The sequence below is a fragment of the Monodelphis domestica genome, chromosome 6 (assembly GCF_027887165.1).
Source record: "Monodelphis domestica isolate mMonDom1 chromosome 6, mMonDom1.pri, whole genome shotgun sequence".
Lineage (NCBI taxonomy): Eukaryota > Metazoa > Chordata > Mammalia > Didelphimorphia > Didelphidae > Monodelphis > Monodelphis domestica.
Window position 1 is genome coordinate 294,987,641 of NC_077232.1, and position 19,683 is coordinate 295,007,323.

At 46.2% G+C, this 19,683-nt stretch overlaps 1 protein-coding gene across 1 annotated transcript in view; it reads left to right on the top strand.

Moving 5' to 3' along the window:
- MICU3 (mitochondrial calcium uptake family member 3) overlaps positions 1–11,651 on the top strand; it is an 86,299-nt gene extending 74,648 nt beyond the window's left edge. Inside the window, exons 11-15 of the mRNA XM_056803397.1 lie at positions 1,679–1,850; positions 4,252–4,360; positions 6,251–6,408; positions 6,716–6,784; positions 9,632–11,651. Coding sequence (XP_056659375.1) covers positions 1,679–1,850; positions 4,252–4,360; positions 6,251–6,408; positions 6,716–6,784 — 508 coding nt within the window. The 3' untranslated portion in view covers positions 9,632–11,651. The remainder of the gene's footprint in view (positions 1–1,678; positions 1,851–4,251; positions 4,361–6,250; positions 6,409–6,715; positions 6,785–9,631) is intronic.
- Positions 11,652–19,683: the final 8,032 nt, after the last annotated feature.

Sequence of the window (19,683 nt, forward strand, 5' to 3'; positions counted from 1 at the left end):
CAACTCTGTTCTGAGATGGGACTTCACTTTGATGAGAAACAGAGTCAGTAAAGGAGCTTTATCTGCTCTTCTCCAATTCACCTGCAGGCACACCCCATTGTCCAAAGCACTGTGTCCTGATGAGTAGTCTATCCAACTGCAGACTGAAATCTGAGCACTACCTAGGATTCATCTGCTTGGTACTCCTTGTGCAGTTGGATGGGTTCTACTCCTCTCTAGGGGACTCTGACATGGCCTGGCCACACAAGACCTCCCCGAACAGGAGCCAGCATGAGCTGGCCATCCTCAGAGAAGCCCTCTTCACCCTGAACCCTGCTCTGGTTGTTCTCCATCATATGGCAAACACCCTTGCAAAGCATCAATCTCCTTCCTTTAGGCTTTGCCTGATGATATTGTCAGAAAACCCCTGAATGGGCTTGTTTCTGTTGTTGTCTTCCAAGGGATCTGGAATGACTTTAGTGTACGTGTGCAACATACTTTGTCGTAACTGGTTAAAACTGAGGCAGGATTCTATTCTACTTACTTAATCATATGCTTCTTCAAACCAACATAGAGTGAATACAATGGGCTTTTACATCCTCGACAGTTTTTTCAGTCGATTTTGAAATGACAAAGATGTCTCTCATCATTGACTATCACACCAAGAAATACTGAAGTGCAATACCTCTACTTGTGGCTTCCCTGAGAAGGGAACAATAAAAAATTTGAGATGATTAAGTGGAAGGAAATCACAGGTGATTGGGAGGATTTGGACCAGCAAAGGAGATCAGATGTTGAATTTGGGGAGGAGAAATATGGCAAAATTGGGAGTTGGAAGATGGAAAGAAAAATTGAACAATAACCATCTACAGTACAGGATACCAGTTCAAATTATACTTGTAAGGAAAGCAAAGTAAAGGACAATTAATGAGAATTAGAGAGGAAGGAGTCCAAAGGAGCCCACTGAAGAAGGATAAGCAGAAGGTAGCTGGCAAAACCAGGCAAGGCAATGTACTTGTTTTTTAAAAGGCAACAGAATAAACAGAGGGACTGAGTCGATTGATAGAGTGAATTGCTGAGAGAGACTGGTTGAGGGGGACAAATTGGCATTTGAAGTTTTAACCAGTTGTTTAGTAGAGTGTCATAAACACTCACAAGTGGCTTCAAGCTACAAGGCTAAACATTTCAACTATTGTAGACGATAGGCGAAACTTTTCAACAACTTACATCACGTGTGATTTTTGTATTTCTGCTCCAGCTAAAATTAACATACTTTGACACCATATTGGGTATCAGGTGGGGATGGTGATAGAAGTAAAGAATCCAGGATGACTCCTACTCTAGAAACCTGAAGCACTGGGAGGGCAATGGTGCCTTTAGCCATCCCAGGATGTGGGCAGGATGTGTCTCAGTGAATGAAGAACCAGGCCCAGAGATGGGGTCAAATCTGACCCCAGATACTTTCTAGCTACATGACTCTGTGCAAGTAAGTCACTTAACCTCCATCCCCTAGCCCTTACCACTCTTGCTTTGGAACCACCATACAGTATTGATTCTAAGATGGAAAGTGAGGGGTTTTTTTTAATGTTTCAGGATTCCAAATATACTTCTTTCAGAGCAGGGTGACAGAAATTGTCCTTTGTTAACAATTTGTTTTTTTATTCTTCTTGATCATTTTCCCATTGTCTTTGTTTCCCAGATTTATGGACAACTTGCAAACAGAAGTTCTGGAAATAGAATTTCTTTCCTATTCCAATGGCATGAACACTATCAGTGAAGAAGACTTTGCCCACATTCTGTTGCGATATACAAATGTGGAAAACACGTCTGTGTATCTGGAAAATGTGCGCTATAGTATAGTGGAAGAAAAGGTATTTTTTGCCTTATTTTCTTATTACCATTATTTTATTATGATGTCAGAAATAACTCACAAAAACATAGTCTAGGCAGCCAGGCACTCACCAGCACACACATGCACACAAATGGTGCATATATACTTGCATGTGCGTACATGCTCACTTAAGGTACTTGGATCCTTTTTCTTGTTTAACTTTTATCCTAAAATGCTTGGGGGGGGTGGTTGTAAAACACTGTAATGAAAGCATGTCTGAACATTCTTGGTCATCTTTATTAGGTGTATGGTAAAACAGCTTCTTCAGCCACTGGGATTCCTTGCATTCCCCTCCAGTCTCTTTTTTCAAAGAGCTCCTGTGTAGCCATGGCACTGACACAAAGAGTCCTTTTCCCAAACCAGTGTCTACTGGCATCCTTTCATTCTCACTTTATTCATTTCCAGAAGGCCCATAATTCAAGGGTCATTCGTGGCAAGGCATTTTAGGCATCTTATCACCATTGAAAAGAGCTTTTCAGAGCAGGATTGAGTGGCAGGAATGGTGGGAAAACCAGAGACACTTGTCTGTCCCTTTGTGGAGTAACATAGAGCTCAGAAGTCTGGGTGCAAGGGAACTCTCAAGGGTCCTTGGAGGCATCTGTGCAGTCCAGGAGGAGAGGTGTTCTAAGCACCCTCTTCAAAGGGGGCATGCTTGGGGGTTGTGTTGAGGCAAGGAAGCTGAGAACCTACTTTTGCAGGCTCCCAAGGGCAGCATGGGCAGCTCATCTGAGAGAAGGAGGCAGCCCAGGCTCCAGGCCTTCCTCCTAACAGAGATCTAGGCAGCGTGAATAGCAGGGAGCTCTAGAAGCAGTGCCCACACTGAATGGAACTGTTCTAGGTCATCAGATATTTCCTAGGATTCACTTGAGCACTTTGGGAAGTCAGGTTATCTCACCCAAACCCCTAGAATCATGCCGGGCTGGGGGTTCAGACGGGGCCATCTTTGTTTTTCAATGGCACCCTAACTCAAAAAAAGCATAACTTGAGAAAACAACAAATTTACTACCTGAGACCACATCATCTCGATAGATTTAGTATAAATCCCCTATTAGTAATAATGGTGACATTCCTGTGACAGATATGATGAGCTGCAGGTGCTCTCAGTCAGAGAACAACAGAAGTCTGCCAGGGACATATTTGAAGATTAGCTGTTTTCATTTGGATGACAGAAGCATTCCTTCCTTCCCTTCCAAGATGGAAGGAGGGTTTTAATCTTGCTTTATCATGAACCTGTGACAATGCTACATCTAAATGGAGAAGAGTTTCCAAATGAACCTTTCCTAAGAAATCATCTTACTTGATGCCTACTTAATAGCCAACATATTTACCTTCAAAGTTAAATATTGACGCAGATGGCTCACATTTTTACCTTTTTTATTAATCATTAAATTTTTACTAAATCATTTTAGTTGCATCATTTAAATAACAACTCTGGGGGCCAGCTGGGTGGCTCAGTGGATTGAGAACCAGGCCTAGAGACAGGAGGTCCTGGGTTCAAATTTGGCTTCCAACACTTTCTAGCTATGTGGCCCTGGGGAAGTCACTTAACCCCATTGTCCAGCCCTTACCACTTGCATTGAAACCAATATAAAGTATTATTCCAAGACAGAAGTAAGGGTTTTAAAAAACTGAACTTGCTGGTTTTGGTCAAAATATGTGGAAGGAGCTTCCCATTCCTTTTTGAATAAGAAAGTGCAAATATTTCTAAGTGTTCTATCTTGAAAATGTCCGCTTTTAATATATAAATGCAGACCAGGCCACATGTGGACCCTCCCTGCTGCCAGAATTGTGGCCCTGATGGGAGCTAAATGTGAAACCACCAGTTGACATCCACCATCTCCCCAGTGGTCAGTGACCAGCACTCATTTTTTTTCTTGCCAAATCACAGCTTTTTTTTTTTAAACCCTTACCTTCCGGCTTGGAATCCACACTGTGTATTGGCTCCAAGGCAGAAGAATGGTAAGGGCTGGGCAATAGGGATTAGGTGACTTGCCCAGGGTCACACAGCTGAGAAGTGTCTGAGGTCAGATTTGAACCTAGGACTTCCTAGGTTCCTGATCTCTAGGCCTTACTCTCAACCCACTGAGCTGCCCAGCTGCCCCTGCTTTTATTTGTCTTAATAATATTTTATAATTTTTCAATTACATGAAAAAAACATTTTAACCTTCATTTTTTTAAAAATTTGAGCCAAATTCTCACCCTTCCTACCTCCCATCTCCCTTCCCTGAGACAGCAATCAATCTGATATTGATTTTACATGTGTAACAGTGTAGAAATCTTTCCATATTAGTCCTTTTGGAAAAGAGAGTTTGAAAAAAATGAAGAAATAAGATGAAATAGAGTACATCTCAGTCTGCACTGACCAGCATTCATTTTAACAGGGCATAACGTTCGATGAATTCCGGTCCTTCTTCCAGTTTCTGAACAACTTGGAGGATTTTGCAATTGCCCTGAACATGTACAACTTTGCAAGTCGCTCCATAGGGCAAGGTAGGTGCTCACATCTTTTCAGGTAAAACCTCTGCAGAAAAGTTGGGAAGCCTATCAGAAAGAGCACAGGTTTTTATATTGAAAAGGCAAAGCATGCTTTTGTTTTCAAGTTTGGGGAAAGTGAGAGCAACCACAGTCTTGGAGAGAGAGAAGGACCAAGTAAATGCAGGTAGTGGGGGTAGAGGGTTCTGGTGCAGGTAAGGAGCTGGGGATAGGGCTCAGGAAAGCACCCCCTACCTCGAAGAGCTCCCCAGGGTCAGCCCATAGAGGTCCTGTTCTTCATCATTCTGTGGTGTCATGCATCATCCTTTAAGTTTAGACCCAGCCACCTCCTCTTAAGATGGACATTTAAGGAACCCAATGCACAGCACTGGGAGGACCTTCCTTACACCTTAAGAAAACACAGGGCAGAGGCCAGGGCCTTGTCCTGCCCATCTGCCATTCTGCTCTTTCATCCTTGTTTTTTATTTTTTTTTAACCCTTACCTTCCATCTTGGAGTCCATACTGTGTATTGGTTACAAGGCAAAAGATTGGTAAGGGCTAGGCAATGGGGGTTAAGTGACTTGCCCAGGGACACACAGCTAGGAAGTGGCTGAGACCAGATTTGAACCTAGGACCTCCCGTCTCTAGGCCTGGCTCTCAATCCACCGAGCTGCCCAGCTGCCTCCCATCCTTGTTTTTTAAAAGTAGCATCAATTCCTTTTGTTTTCTCATATTCATTTCCAAATAGAACCCTTCGGGAAGGGGGGGGGGGCACACAGTAAGCCTCATGAAACTGAGTTGCTCCAGACAGACACACTGAGCCACTGAGGCTGCCAACACATGTAGCACTCCTGCACTCTGTCATCATGCTTTCCCCAGAGCCTAGCTCGGTCACTGATAAATTACATAGCACTTGCAGTCTTTGTGCCAGTCTTTCGTTTCCTTTGTCCTAGTCATCAGATGGTTCATTGGCCTGGTTCTACTGCCTTGGTCTCCCAGTGTTTTCCAGAATTCCTCCTAATTATCATTTCTCGTGCTTTTTGATCTGTCCTGACTTCCAGGCACCACTCTTGTTAGCCATTCCTCAATGGACAAGGCCCATTTTATTTCCAGATTTTTACCAACACGGCAAAGTCCTGCTTTAAAGTACTGGGGGCCTAAGGGGGAGGCCTTTTTTCCTTTCTCTGACTTCCTGGAGCGTGTGCCTAGTCACAGAATCTACCCCCATGCATTCCTCTTCTGCCCCCTTCCCCATCAAAATAGCTAGAAGGGATTATCAATCAGTCCCTTCATCTTACAGACAAGAAAACCATAATAGGGGAAATAAAATGTTAAATTGTCATATAATTTTGAGAGGCAGGGAGAATCTGACCAAGAAGAGAGGCCAAGAGAAGAGAGCTGCTGCCTCTCTGCTGATGCTCTAATTCTTCCAGGGGTCTGTGGTTTCAATAATGGAACAGTCCCCTTTGAAAGCACAGACTCCATGAAGGACCCCTTCATGGGCCTGATCTACAGAAGGGGCTGACCTGGAAGCTAGGGAGACACGACTGCAAGCTCATGGTCAACACTAGGCTCATGACTGGACCTCTCCAAACCCACATTTCTTTAGCTCTAAGAAGATAGCGATGCCTGGGGTACCTGTCACCCTGGAGACTCTGAGGCTGAAATGGCATAAAGGAGGCAGTGCTCTTTGCAACCTTCCCACCCTCTGGAAATGAGGTCTCCTCTGAGCCTGGGTGCACACACGCACGCACGCGCACACACACGTGCAAGCACACACACACACACACACACACACACACACACACACACACACACGAAAGCCTAAAGGGGCAGGGAGGGGCATTTAGTAGCCAGCCATCCCCTTTAGCAGGACACTTTTTCTCTTGTTCCTGCCCTTTGCCCAGATGAATTCAAACGTGCCGTCTATGTGGCCACGGGCCTGAAGCTCTCACCCCATCTGGTGAGCACCATCTTCAAGATCTTCGATGTGGACAAAGATGACCAGCTGAGCTACAAAGAATTCATCGGCATTATGAAAGACCGACTGCGCAGGGGATTCCGGGTAAGGAGAGAAACGCCTGCAGGGAAGAGCCAAGAGACTCTGCAGCCCCTGAGAGATACATAGATATGGGTTTGGTTGTGGCCCTCCCCAAGCCTTCTTGGAAAAGGCCTGCCATCTGGAAAGATGCTCTGCTCCATTCGTGTAGAGCGCGTGAGGCCGGCAGCTGGGGGTAGAATTGGCCTTTCTCAGGCCAGGTGCTTGATGTGCACACAGCGTCAAGGGAGGTTGTTGGAGGGGTGCTCTGGACCATCACCACTGACCTCTGTGCTTTGTCTTTTCATGCTTGGACTCTCTGACCTCTCCCCAGGGCTACAAAACGCTTCCAAGTTACCCCACTTTCAAATCCTGCCTGAAGAAGGAACTCCACAGCAGATAGGTACGTTTACTTGTTGGTGTCTGTGGATGGGCCAGCCTATGGTGTGACTACCAGTTGCTGCCAGCTGTACAAGATCCCCATTTATCATTCTGCCCTTCAGTGTAAAGCCAATTCCCCCATTATCTCCCTATAGCATGGCCATGGTTCCAGCCCAGGCCCCAGCAGCCCTCAGGTGCCTGTCATCCGTGGTCCAACCAGCTTGGCTGAATGCAGGGGAGGCTGGTCATCTCTGACCATGCAGGGGACAGTCCCAGCCTGTGAAGTCTTGGCCTAAGTGAAAACCAAGGAAATCTCTAGAAAAACTGGGATGACCACCCCGCCTTTGGGTTTAAAATGCTGAGATTTGGCAGGACGTCTCTACACTGAGAAATGCTGCTGCCAGTATCTATGTGCTGGTTTGCTGAGGGCCAGGTCCATTATGAAAATGCACCATTAGCCAAGACCCAGTTAGCCCCCGTACTCAGGAAACGGCTTGTCTGATGAACTGAGCTGGCAAACAAGAAAATCATGTCTGTTTCAACTCTTACTAAAAGTCTCTCTAAAGTCCATGAGTCCAATTTCCTGCGGGAGTAAGGACGGCGTGATGAATAACATGGAGTGTTTCCTTGATATTTCGTGATCATGCCCTTCCTGATATATGGCAAGAGCCCCCAGGCCCAAACCTCTCACTTTACAGATGAGGAAACCGAGGGTTGGCCACGTACCTGAGGTTATCCCCACCTATGCTTATAATAAATATTTACTGGCCTGCTTTGGGGCTAGCATTGTGAACATTTCTGGATATGTGGGGGAAGCTATTCGAGAGGTCAGAGGCCTGTCTTTGGGATGTACTCTAGCCATTTAACAGGCTAAATCCCCCACCCAAGAGGTTCTCTCTGTTTTGGTTTCGGGATCACTAACATTCACGGTAATTGATGGTTTGGAGGCCTCAGGCCCTTTTCATCTGGAGTTTGCTCTCCATTTGGAAAGAAATGGACACAAGTCCTACTCTATAGAGTTTGTACTAGTGCTGTATTTCTTAAACTTGCTTTGTCTATGAAGGTCTCTGGGCCAATAATCCCAGACATTTCCCCAGCAGGTTTTAGTTGACAAAGGACTTTACTGAGCTGGATTCTCACTGGCCCATAAAGGGCAGGTATCACTGTCTCCATGTTACAGAGAGAAAACTAAGGGTAAGAGCAGCTTGGCACTGCCAAGATTTGAACCCAGAGCTAACTCCACTGCCTCACCTGGCCTCTGATCATAGTCTTAGTGACTTGCCCAAGATTGATATTATGGTGATGGTTCTGGCAGAAGAAAGAACCTCCTCTCTCCTCATTTTCCCCCTGGTTTTTCATTCCTCTCAGTCCTCAAGGGCCCTATTCCCCCATGGGCTCTCCTGGCTGGGCAGCAAAGGGATGCATCTTTGACCGTCAGCACCCAACACCTGACCTAGGTCTGTCCATGTGGAGGAAGGAGCAGCCCCCGTGCCTCATTTTGCCCAGTCAGTGAGCAGCCTTTCACTTTCATCCTAACTACTGAAGGAATGATGTCTTCTTGTCCTGGGAGGTCAGTGGCTTTCTGCCCTAATTCCTAGGGAGGTTGTTAAGTGAAGCCGAAGAGGTAAAAGAATTGGTTTTACTGCTGTAATAAAACCTGAAACCATCTATCTCAAGTATAATTGCTTGAGAGGAAAAGACCTCTGGGAGGATTTGTTGTGGCCCAGAAAGCACCTTGTGAACTTTGTCCTCCTGAGCTTGTGGCTCGCTGTGATTATTAGTCAGAACTGCCCACCATGTACCCAGGGGCACTGATGTACACAAGCCATGGTACCTGGAGTTTCATTTGGCCATCAGGAGGCAGACTCAAAAGCCAAATGCTGTTAGGTCAAAAGGTAGCCAGGGCCCACGCCCTTGTTGCACTAAAAAGGAGCCTTGGAAAGTGAAGGTTCCAGGGAGAACTGGGCATCCTCAGCCCAGGCCCAGTGACCCAGAGGAAGCAGAGAAGCCATGGCAGAGAGGCCAGAGGACCATTGGGGCTAAAGGAGTGGGCCTGGTGTACCATACCCAGAGAGAAGGCCAGGAAGGTGGGCCAAGGGGCACAGCCTCTGTGGGGATGGGGGGGATGGATGCTTGCGTGCTGCCTTCTGGCTTCTAATCTTGCAATTGTGGCAACATTCAGTACCTCCCCTTTTTTCACCTCAAAAGTCATTGGTCCCATCCCACAAACATGCTGTGTGGATTCTGAAATGTGAAACCTAGAAAAGAGGAGAGAAGTAGGGCGGGCAGGAAGGTGATGACAGCTCTCCTCGTGTGCAGGAAGAGCCATCCTGGGGAGGAAGGGTTCATAGCTCCAACCCAACACTAAGAGAACAAGTTCAACTCTGTGTAAGAAAGCCAGGCTACCAGGAACTCCTTAATGTGGATGTGGTGGGGTTGTGCCATCCCTGGAGCAGAACAACCATGTGTTGGAAATGTAGAAGCAACAGCTAGGGGTCATGGGAGACAGAGTGCTTGGTGAGGAGTCACGAAGATCTGGGTTTGAATTCTGCCTCAGAAACTCATTTGCTCTATGACCCTGGCCAAGTCTTGTGATCTACCTCAGCTTCAGGGTCCTTGTCTGTAAAATAAGCTAATAGTAGCTCCTCCCCATGAGAATCAAGTTAAATGACAGGTCGGGTCAACCTTGATGTGCTGGTAAATGCCAGCTGCCGCCATTTCCAGGAAGCAGCTCTAGGACGAAATGGCCCTGGCAACAGCTTCTTGATTCTAATTTCATATCGCCATGGACCGTCATTTCTCTGAGCATCTTATCCTAAACAAACACATACACTGACTTTCTTAATGGTGCCGTTCTTATTTTGATCAGGTGCCTCCCAAAGGGGGCTTCCAGGATGATTGTCTACTCCAAGGGATCCAGACAGACCTTTCAGAGCCTACAGAAACAGGTCCACAGCCAAAAGCTCCTGAGATAGAAAGATGAAAAGCGGCAAAAACCACACGTTCTGTTTGTCCTCACCCCATGTCCATATGAGCCGAGGAGTGCAGGAGATCCCCAACGTGGCAGCCAGCCCCAATCCATCAACCCCTCTGTGTGTGCTGCTTCCCATGCCCTGAAGAGCCTCGGAGACTCGTGTCCTTTGGGCTTATTTATTTATTTATTTGTGGGAGATTCGCCCATCACCGGAAACAACAGGTGCCCTGGAAGAGGGGATGGGAAGGATGTGCACGCGTGTCCTCAGAGCCGAGCTCTCCATGCACTAGCCTCACTCTGCCCTGCCACAGCCTTCTCATGCACTTTGGACTTTCAAAGGGCCACACGGATGTGTGCCATCACTGGAGTCACGGGAAGCTGGAGGTCTGGACATCCTTGTGCTGCCCTCCTCAGGAGAGGTAGCCTCCCCTGCCTGTCTGCCGGCTGGCCAAGCTCTCAAGTGACCACAGGCCCAGCCTGTGGTGGCCCAGGGCCCCTGGTGGCAGGCCCTCCTCCTATTGTATTGCATGAGAATCGCGCCTTTCTGTTCAGGGGAGAGTAGCCTAGAATGAAATCCAATTTGCTTGGCAACAGTGTTTGTGTCATAATACTCAATGGTAGTAATTTATTCTTTTTGGGGAAAGGACCACAAGGAACAGCCCAGGCCCACAGCAAGGTTGTTTTTAAGTAATAGCTCAGAAATCTCAATACCTAATTTATTCTTCTTCAAGCAATGTCTTTAAAGGGCAAAAGATCTCTCTTCAAAAACAATGAAAATTCGATTTGCAAAGAGAGAAAATAGCTCAGTACTGTCTTGATTGATTCTTGCAAGTCTGTATGTTAATCAAATGTGCCAGCTTGATCAATGCAGAAAAAACTCTGCATGAGATGGAAGACGCTCTTAGCTCTGCGACAACCGATTTTGTGTCGCTTTCATAGATGAACTTGTAATGCCCGCTCTCCTCGTTAGCCATGATCTTTGTTTAACTGTAAGGATTTCATCAAGGTGGGCCCTTCTTCTACCAATGCAGAGGACAGCGACCTCCATGAGTTGTTGTTTTGAAGACAAAATTATCACCTGGTGGCCAGTCCTCTAGAGATAAACAACACCTTCAGGGGCGTTTGGCCTGGCTTCCTTTCCAGCAATATTCAAGAGGATGGAACCCAAAAGATGGCAGGTCACCTTCTGCTATGAGGCAGCTGAGGAGAAATGGTTCAAAGAGTCAATAACTGAAGTGAATTCTCAAGATGGCAGTGCCAATGGCTGGTACTGACTGGCCAGCTCCCTTACTTGAGCTTTCTGCTCCTGGCACTGGGCTAGAAAGGGGCAAATCTGAAACTGAACTGCCACCGTACTTTGGTTCCACTTGCACTTTTAAAATACAAGTTCAAGGCTGAGGGAGTAAATACAACACCCTGCTATTCCATATAAGATTCCTATCTCTAGGTCCAGCCTAACTCAGAGTCACTTGTTCCCAGTGTTACCTCCTAGTGGGAAATGATGCCACGTAAGTCATTGCTTGGCTCCCAAGCTGCTCTGCCCAAGCACGGTCTAGGAGAAAACCTGGCCTGATTTCAGCAGGCTGGCCCTGTGAGGGACGCCTGAGCCAGTCCCGATGGTGTATCAGCACTAGCAAAATCAACTCTGAGCCCAAGGAAGTAGATGAATGCCTTTCTGTGTGTAGACTGGCCATATACTATTAGGATGTGAATAAGCAAAATCTTGCCAGAAACTTAAGAAAACTAGTTTTCCACTGAAAATGATGCATCTCTATGTGCTAATGATATTTGCCCCTAGACTTCATAGAAACACTGAAATTAGGTCCCCATGCCAAACCCTAGCATCATGTCTGACAGAACTCCTGCATTCTAAATGTGGCATCATCAAATAAAAGTTCACAGTGGCATCTCAGAATGGCCTCCTCATTGTGTAGCTTGGAAAATGTCTTGTCTCAGTGTTGTGTCTCTAAAGAACGAAGAAAGTCGGCCTTGTAAGATATCAAGTCCTTGGTGTTGTGTCTTGGAGCTCCTTTGTGCGCCCATCCCCATCCCCATCCCCATCCCCATCCCTGGTTTTTGTTTGTTTGTTTGCTTGTTTAATTGAGTTTATTTAATTTAGAATATTTTTCCATGGTTACATGAATCATGTTTCTTCCCTCCCTCCTTCCACCCCCATCCCAGAGCCAAGAGCAATTCCACTGGATTTTACATGTCCTATTTCCATATTATTAACATTGACACTAGGGTGATCATTTAGAGTCTACATCCCCAATCATATCCCCATCCCCATCCCTGTTAATGGTGGCAAGGCTGACCTTTGGCCTTACCCCCTGAATGGGCCTCACCACAGGAAGAGGGCTTGAGGGCTCTGGCCATTTCCATTGGTTGGTGAGCTGGCACCAAATCTAGCTAGAGAGCCACAAAGTTACCGGCAGAGAGCCACAGGGACAACCTCTCACTTTGTCCCCATTGTGTAAGAGTTAAAATTAATGTCATACTTCAAGTATAATATTTTTTAAGTTGATTACCTGACAAAATAGAACCATGTGACTAAGGTTTTTCTACCTGCTAAAAAATCCTACTCCACCAAATCTGCGACAGGAAGGAAAGAGACAGAGTGACGGACTGCCACCCAAATTATGTCCTGTCTAAGATTTTATTTTGTTTGTTAAGTGCACATATTGGTTCTAATCTGATATATTCCACTACACTATGTCACTTTAAGCTACTGTGTTTTGGCTTTTAGCTATGTGTGCTGTTATATTGTCTTTATTGTACCTTTCCCCTATGACTGAACTGGAGATTATACCATTGTAACAGCACCTTTGAGTTGTTTGTAACAAGAAGTAAGGGTCCATTTAGTAGCTGAAGTGAAGTTCTATAGCACTATTCCCCACTTCTGCATTTTAAAAATGTAATGGATGAGACATATAAAGACATGCCTTTTATGGCTGTTACAGTTTCATACAGAGGAGCTGGGAAGATTTTCCTAGGGGGCATGGTACCCTGAATAGCTCCCAAGAGGGAGCATTTCCTATGAAGCCTAAGTACCTTCTGGATGATTTTTACCTCTTCAGCTTAGTGTAACTCCTCCAGAATGATCTAGATTTTTGGTGACATTTTATGCTCAAAAGGTTTTCTTGAATTAGCTGCTATACTACTGTTTTTTATAAAGCTGTTTTCTTAGTGAAAATTAATGTATCCTGAGTTGATCCATGTGTTTGTCAACACCCTCCTCAGGGGGGATTGTATAATTGTCAAAAAAATTCTAGTTTTATTAAAGTTAAGAAACTTGCTATCTCCCAGAATCCAGAAAGTGAATTTTTGGGAGAAGGCACCATGGAGATGCCTGCAGAAAACTCACCCTGCACCAAAAGATCCAGAATGAACTTTGGGTTGTAGTGAAATTGAACTGTGGGGGGTTGTAACACATTTATTTTGTATGTATACTCTTATGTCAAAGGGAACTGTCCCCTAATTGGCTTTTTGTCAATGCACCTAGCAATCATTGGTTTTGTTTTCTTTCCTTTTTATCCCCAAATTATTGTAATTTATAAGTTGGTTATGTTTACAAGATCTAGTTGGGAGACTAGTCTTCCAAAAGGATCTCAGGGGGATTGTATAATTAGAATCTGTTACCCTAAAAACTACAATCCCCAGCAAAACTATGATTCCCAGAACCCCACTCACTTCCTGTCATTACATGCTGATGTAGACAGGACGTAAATAGAGTGGGGGTCCATCCCTCTGTCTCTTTCCTTCCTGTCATGACTTTGGTGGAGCAGGATTTTGGAGCAGGTAGAAAAACTTAGTCACATGGTTCTATTTTGTCAGATAGTAAACTTTAAAAATATAATACTTGAAGTATTACATATTAATTTTAACTCCTACAGTTGCTGTTGGCTATGGTCAGTCATGTTCTTTGCCACACAGAAATGACCCTAAACAAGACATAACTAGTCCAGATAATGTTATTTATTCCTTATGCTCAACTCCACCACACTTAGCACATAGTAGGCATGTAATGAATGGTGGCTGATTAATTCCTCCAGTGATTCAATTCAACAGCTTCAATTGAATTTCATCCCTCTGTAGAGCACTCAGGTCCACACTGAGCACTCAGGTCCACACTCAGGGAGATACACAATTAAAAGAGTGACCACCTGGCAAAAAATTGGAAAATGAGGGGATGCCCTCCAATTAGGGAATGGCTGAACAAATTGTGGTATGTGTTAGTGATGGAATACTATTGTGCTCAAAGGAATAACAAAGTGGAGGAATTCCATGGAGACTGGAACAACCTCCAGGAAGTGATGCAGAGCGAAAGGAGCAGAACCAGGAAAACATTGTACACAGAGACTGATATACTGTGGTACAATTGAATGCAATGTACTTCTCCATTAGTGGCAATGCAGTGATCCTGAACAACCCAGAGGGATTTATGAGAAAGAACATTATCCACATTCAGAGAAAGATCTGTGGGAGTAGAAACACAGAAAAAAAACAACTGCTTGATCACATGGGTGGATGGGGGTATGACTGGGTATATAGATTCTAAACCATCATCCTAGTGTAAACATCAACAATATGGAAATAGGTTCTGATCAAGGACACATGTAAAACCCAGTGGAATTGCATGTTGGCTATAGGAAGGGGGGAGAGTGTAAAGATCATTATAGCGTTGTGACTTAAAATCTAAATTTAATTGGTCGCCAGGGAAAATTCTAAATAATAACATACCCAAGTCAGCTGGAAATTTATGTTGATTTAATTGATATAGTGGAAAGAGATTAAGAAGAAGGAAGAAGGAAAGGGAGCAGGATTTCTCCCACCTGGCTAGTGCCAGAAAGAACACCAGAGGCTCTGGAAAGTAAGGAGGAAGGAATCAGCATGAACTCCAAAAGGGCTCAGCCAAGATGTCTGAGCCTGAATCAGCTCAAGGGCAAACTCACCACCAAACCTAGACAGATAGCTGCCACCACTCCAAGATGTCAGAATGCTTAGCACACTGCCAGCCAGAGTCGCCTCTCCAGGGAAAGAGGGAGAGAGAGGAAGTGACATGCCTTATATAGACGGTTTTACACCACTTCCCTCCGTCTCATCTGTACCAATGATAGCTTAGCTTGACTTAGGACAGCCCAGAGGTCTGTCTGCTGTTTCTGATTTGTCATTTGCTAGCGCATGCCCGTGTAATGTGCATGTGCACATTCCTGGGTGCTAGACCAAGCAAGATGGAGAGAATCTAAAAATCACAGGAGGGGAGGAAAAGAATATGATTCTTGTAACCAAGGAATAATGTTCTAAATTGACTAATTAAATAAAATTTTTAAAAATAATATTTTCCAATAAAAAATAAAAATATAAAAAAGGAATCTTCATCAGTGGAACTCTCTGCCCTTGGATTAATGTTATGTTTAGAGGCTTATCATAAATTTCATATAAAGAATAAGAATTATTTATCTTTAACTTCTGGGAAAATTCCCTTCTTTTCTATGAAATTAAAATTTTAAAGCTAACACTTTTAAATCAATCAATAAATAAAAGAGTGATCACCGAGTGAAAGGAATGAGCAGCCACCAGCACTGAGGACCCTCGGAACACCTGAAACAATGGGGAAATGGGGAAGGGGCTTTGGGATGTTCCCACCTCCTGTCCATTGGGTTGATATTTTCCAGGCTAATCATGATCGCCAAGGTTGTGGACACAGCTCTTTGCTCTGGTCTCACCATTTGGGGCACTCTCTCGCCCCACCCCCCAGCTCAGAGAAAACTAGGCACGTTTTAAGATGCCACCTGGACCCTCTGTCTCGAGTCCAATGTGCATCTTCTCTGGAATGGCCTCATTTCCAGAGGACAGTGAAATGTGAAAGATGGAATATTATTGCCCAAAGCTCTCCACAAGCTTTGGAGATGAGGAGAAGGGGGCTTCTGCAGCGATACGAGCCTGCAGAGATGAGAAAGCCTCTAAAAGTGGGAATAGTCGTGGCTCTGGAGGGGATATGAAAGAGAATAAAAGCGCACAAAGCCTCGGACAGCTTCTCTTGAAGGCTGGCTTAAACTTCTAGGAGGCAAAGTTCCATTGGAGCAATGAGTGCTCCATCCCGTGACCCCAACCCCAACCCGGCTTCATGGGGTACTGTGCCAAAAAAGCAGCCAACCACCCCATAACGAGTCCAGCTTCTGGTGGTGAGCCTCCCTCCAAATGTACGGAGTCCATCTCCTGACCCAGGCTCAAACCTTTCCAACACGGTATGGCCTGCCTGTGCTCGTGCCTCCCTGGTCCAGCCTCCAGGAATCCCAGCTTCACTGAGCTACAAAACCATTGTCCAGGGAAGCAGGGGCTCTACTCCTTCCTGACGCGTGTAGTTTTATTTTACATTCGTAATAATATTCTTGTTCTTTTCAAGGTTGAGGACAGAAGGTGGTAGGAGGGGGAAGAGTTTAGCCTCTTGGCTAGAGGAGAAAGAGACCAGGGTCTGAGGAAGGCAGGGGAGGAAGAGGGTGGCCTTGTGGCCTGGACTTCCTGGGCACCTTGCATCTTGGCCTTAGGCAATTTCACCCCTTTCTTTATGTATAAAGCCCAGACTTGGCAGGGTCATTTCCTACTTTTGACATTTTAGGCTGTCTAATGCCTGCCAAGAGTCAATCAACAAACATTTATTGAATGCCTTCAGGAGAAAAAGACAGAGACAAAGAAAAGAAAAACTGTGATCTCTGCCCTAAAGGACTGATTGAATGGGAGAGAAAATGTGCCAACAGCTGCGTCAGTACCAGACAATGCCAGGAGAAGGGGAGCCGCATTCAGAGTAAGGACGCTCCTGGGCAGGGGAAAGTCTGAAGTTGGCAGAAGCTGCTGGCAAAAGGCAGGGGTTAGCAGATGCAGTCACCAGGCTTCAGTTTACCCTGAAGTAATTCTAGTTGGGAAAAAAGCCATCCCTCCTGTGGTCCTCCTGACAGTCAATAGTCATGTTAGCAGAGCCTTACGCAGCAGGGTGGCCCGCTGCTGGCATGCTGCAGGTAGGGGTGGCATCATTTATTAGCTCAGCATGCCCCGCCTCCCGCCAGCGCCAGGCTCCTCAGGCACCAGAAAGTGAAGGCTGAGGGATAAGCTCCCCGGGCCAGGGGTCAGAAGACAAAGGGAGAGAAGCCGAGGCCAGGCATGTGCCCTTCCCCAAGCCAGATGACCACTAATGGCAGCAATCACCCAGGATGGCCCGAGAAAGAGACGAGAGTGTGCCCGGGAGAGGGAGGGCTGCACAAATGCGAGTTGTCCCTTTTGTCACTGAATCATTGGGGAATGACTGTCATTCCTGGCATTGGGGAGAGCTTGTACAAAGGCACAGTGGTGGGAGATGGAAGGTCTCATGTAAGGACCAGCCGTAGGAGAGCAGTTTGTGAAAGGATGCTAAGGTGAGAACTCTGGACGGGGAGATGCAACAGCTCTGCCCAGCTTCCGTACTGAAGACAAGGATTGGCATTTACCTCAAGAGGCAAGCAAGAGCAGGAAGCTCCTGCAGCTCACCGAGCGGCATGGCCATGCCCCAGCCCTTTGACACCGACTGGGGAGGAGGGGGAGGCTGGTGAGGACACTACTGCTCAGAGGCCAGAAGGGAGGCAGGGAGGGCCTGACTGGCATACAGCCTTGGGACAGACGAGTCACATAAAGAAGGTAGAATAAAGCCAATTACTAGTAACTCCACTTTTAGCTGCTGGGGATACGTGGGAGATGTGATTGGGTTCGCATTTTTTCCTATGGCAAAAAAAAAAAGGGATTTGTTTTTAAAGTGTAATATAGGGGGCAGCTAGATGGCTCAGTGTACTGAAAGCCAGGCCTAGAGACAGGAGGTCCCAGGTTCAAATCTAGCCTCAGACACTTCCCAGCTGTGACCCTGGGTAAGTCACTTCACCCCCATTGCCTAGCCCTTACTGCTCTTCTGCCGTGGAACCAATACATAGTATTGATTTTAAGATGTAAGGTGAGGGTTTAAAAAAGTGTAACATCCACATTTGAATCATGCAACAGCAATGCTATTTCTTTTCCATTAGTCTACTTAAAACTGCATTATTGAAAGTATTGTCCCAGAGGGGAAGGAAGCAGAAGGTAGGCTAAGCCTCGAGGGAAGCTCAGAGTTCTGGACCAAAAGACTGAAGTCCTGGCTTTGCCCTGGCTGGTTCAATTTGGATGGGCCTCAGTTTCTCCACCTGTAAAGTTAAGGCATTGGGCTAGTCCCCCGGCTCTCTCAGCCCTCTGGGCCAGTGCTCTGGCCTCCTTCATAACCCGTGTCCATCAGTGGGGTCTGGGCCAATAGACAGGACTGGGTTTGTGTGTAAGCATGAACTGTGGCATGAGAAGCAGAGGAAAGAGCAGATCCCATTGATGGGGCTGGAGACTCCCCCTTTGTGTAGGCCTTTGAAGGCCAAGGTCTGAAAGGAAAAGGAGAGCATTAATAGAGTAAAGGGCAAGTGTGCCAAGGCAGTGTGGTGACCCTCCTACTGTGGTACCTCACAGGGTAAAGTCCATTTTCACAGATGGAATTTCAGTGTTCTCTCTGTCTCTCTCTTTCTCTCTGTCTCTCTCTGTCTGTGTCTCTGTCTCTGTCTCTCTCTCTCTGTCCTAAAGTCCTCAAAGCCAGAAATGGCCTCAGAGGCCATCTGATAAAACCCCTTCTTTTTACCAAGAAGGAAACTGAGTTCCAAGTAGGAGGAATGACTTCTTCCAGCTCAAGAAGAGATCAGAGGCCAGCTAGATCCACTCTCTCATTTTACAATTTAAGAAACTGAGGCCTGGGGAGGGGAGCTGATTTGTTCAAAGACACATAGGTAGGAAGTATTGGGGGTAGGATATGAACCCATGTTCTCTGACTCCCTTGCCTCCCTCACCAATTCTAACCTCAGCCTGGAGGCAGCCAGAATCCAGGAGAAAGTGTGGCACCATGAGACCGGCCCAGGGCCATATAAGCTGCTGGGAGAGGAGGAGGAGGGGATTCCCTGGCCTTGGATGGCTTCGAGCAGAGACAGGATGTCTGACCCCATGGCAGGCGTGGCACACTTAAATGTTTCCCTTTGGAAAGCACAGAGTGGACCTGATGGACACTGAGGCCTCCCAACTCTCCTGTGACTCTGAGATGTGGTGACACATCACCCAGAATGAGCTGTGGACTCATGCAGGCCAGATTCCTCCATACTCTGACCTTTGGAGCTGCCCCAACATCTTCCATGCCTCTTCATCTCCTTTGTGGGCATCCTCTCCAGCCCAGTGTCACAGGCCTTCAGGAGCCTGGGCATCAATGTCAGCTGGTTGCCATAGTCACTTCCCAAAGACTAAATCTCCATGGCAACCCAGTCAGGAGGCAAAAGGAGGGTTATACAAGGTAAATCCCAGGGCCTGTAAAGCTAAGAACCAAATATACTCCCCACCCACCCACCTACCCAGAGGCTACAGAAGTCACAGAACTCCCCAGGCTGCTTCTAAGAGATGCTGAGATCTACAAAGTCCCATTCCCATGACAACAGCATCATGGTGCACAGTGGTATGGGAGGCAGGAGACTTTTGCAGGCTCATCAACATCATAATTCTAGAGCTAGAAAGGACCCCAGACACCACCTGGTCCCACCCCTCATTCTATAGGTGAGGAGATGACCCAGAGAATTTAAGTGCCTGCCTGGGGTCACATGGGCAGGATTTGAACCCAGATCCCTTGACTCAAGAATAAGTGCTCAAATAAGAGCACAAATAAGTGCTCAAGCTCAAATGCTTGACACTTTTCTTGGGACTTCCTAGAGTTGAGTCTCCACTAGAGCAGCCTTTGAGAAATTGAGCTCACCTCAAACCTCATGGTAAGACAACAAAATGGAATTTTTAGCAAGGGAAGGGACTGTCTTTTTTACCTTTCGGTGTCCCCAGCACAGTGCCTGGCACAGAGGAGAGGAGATGTTTAATCAATTCTT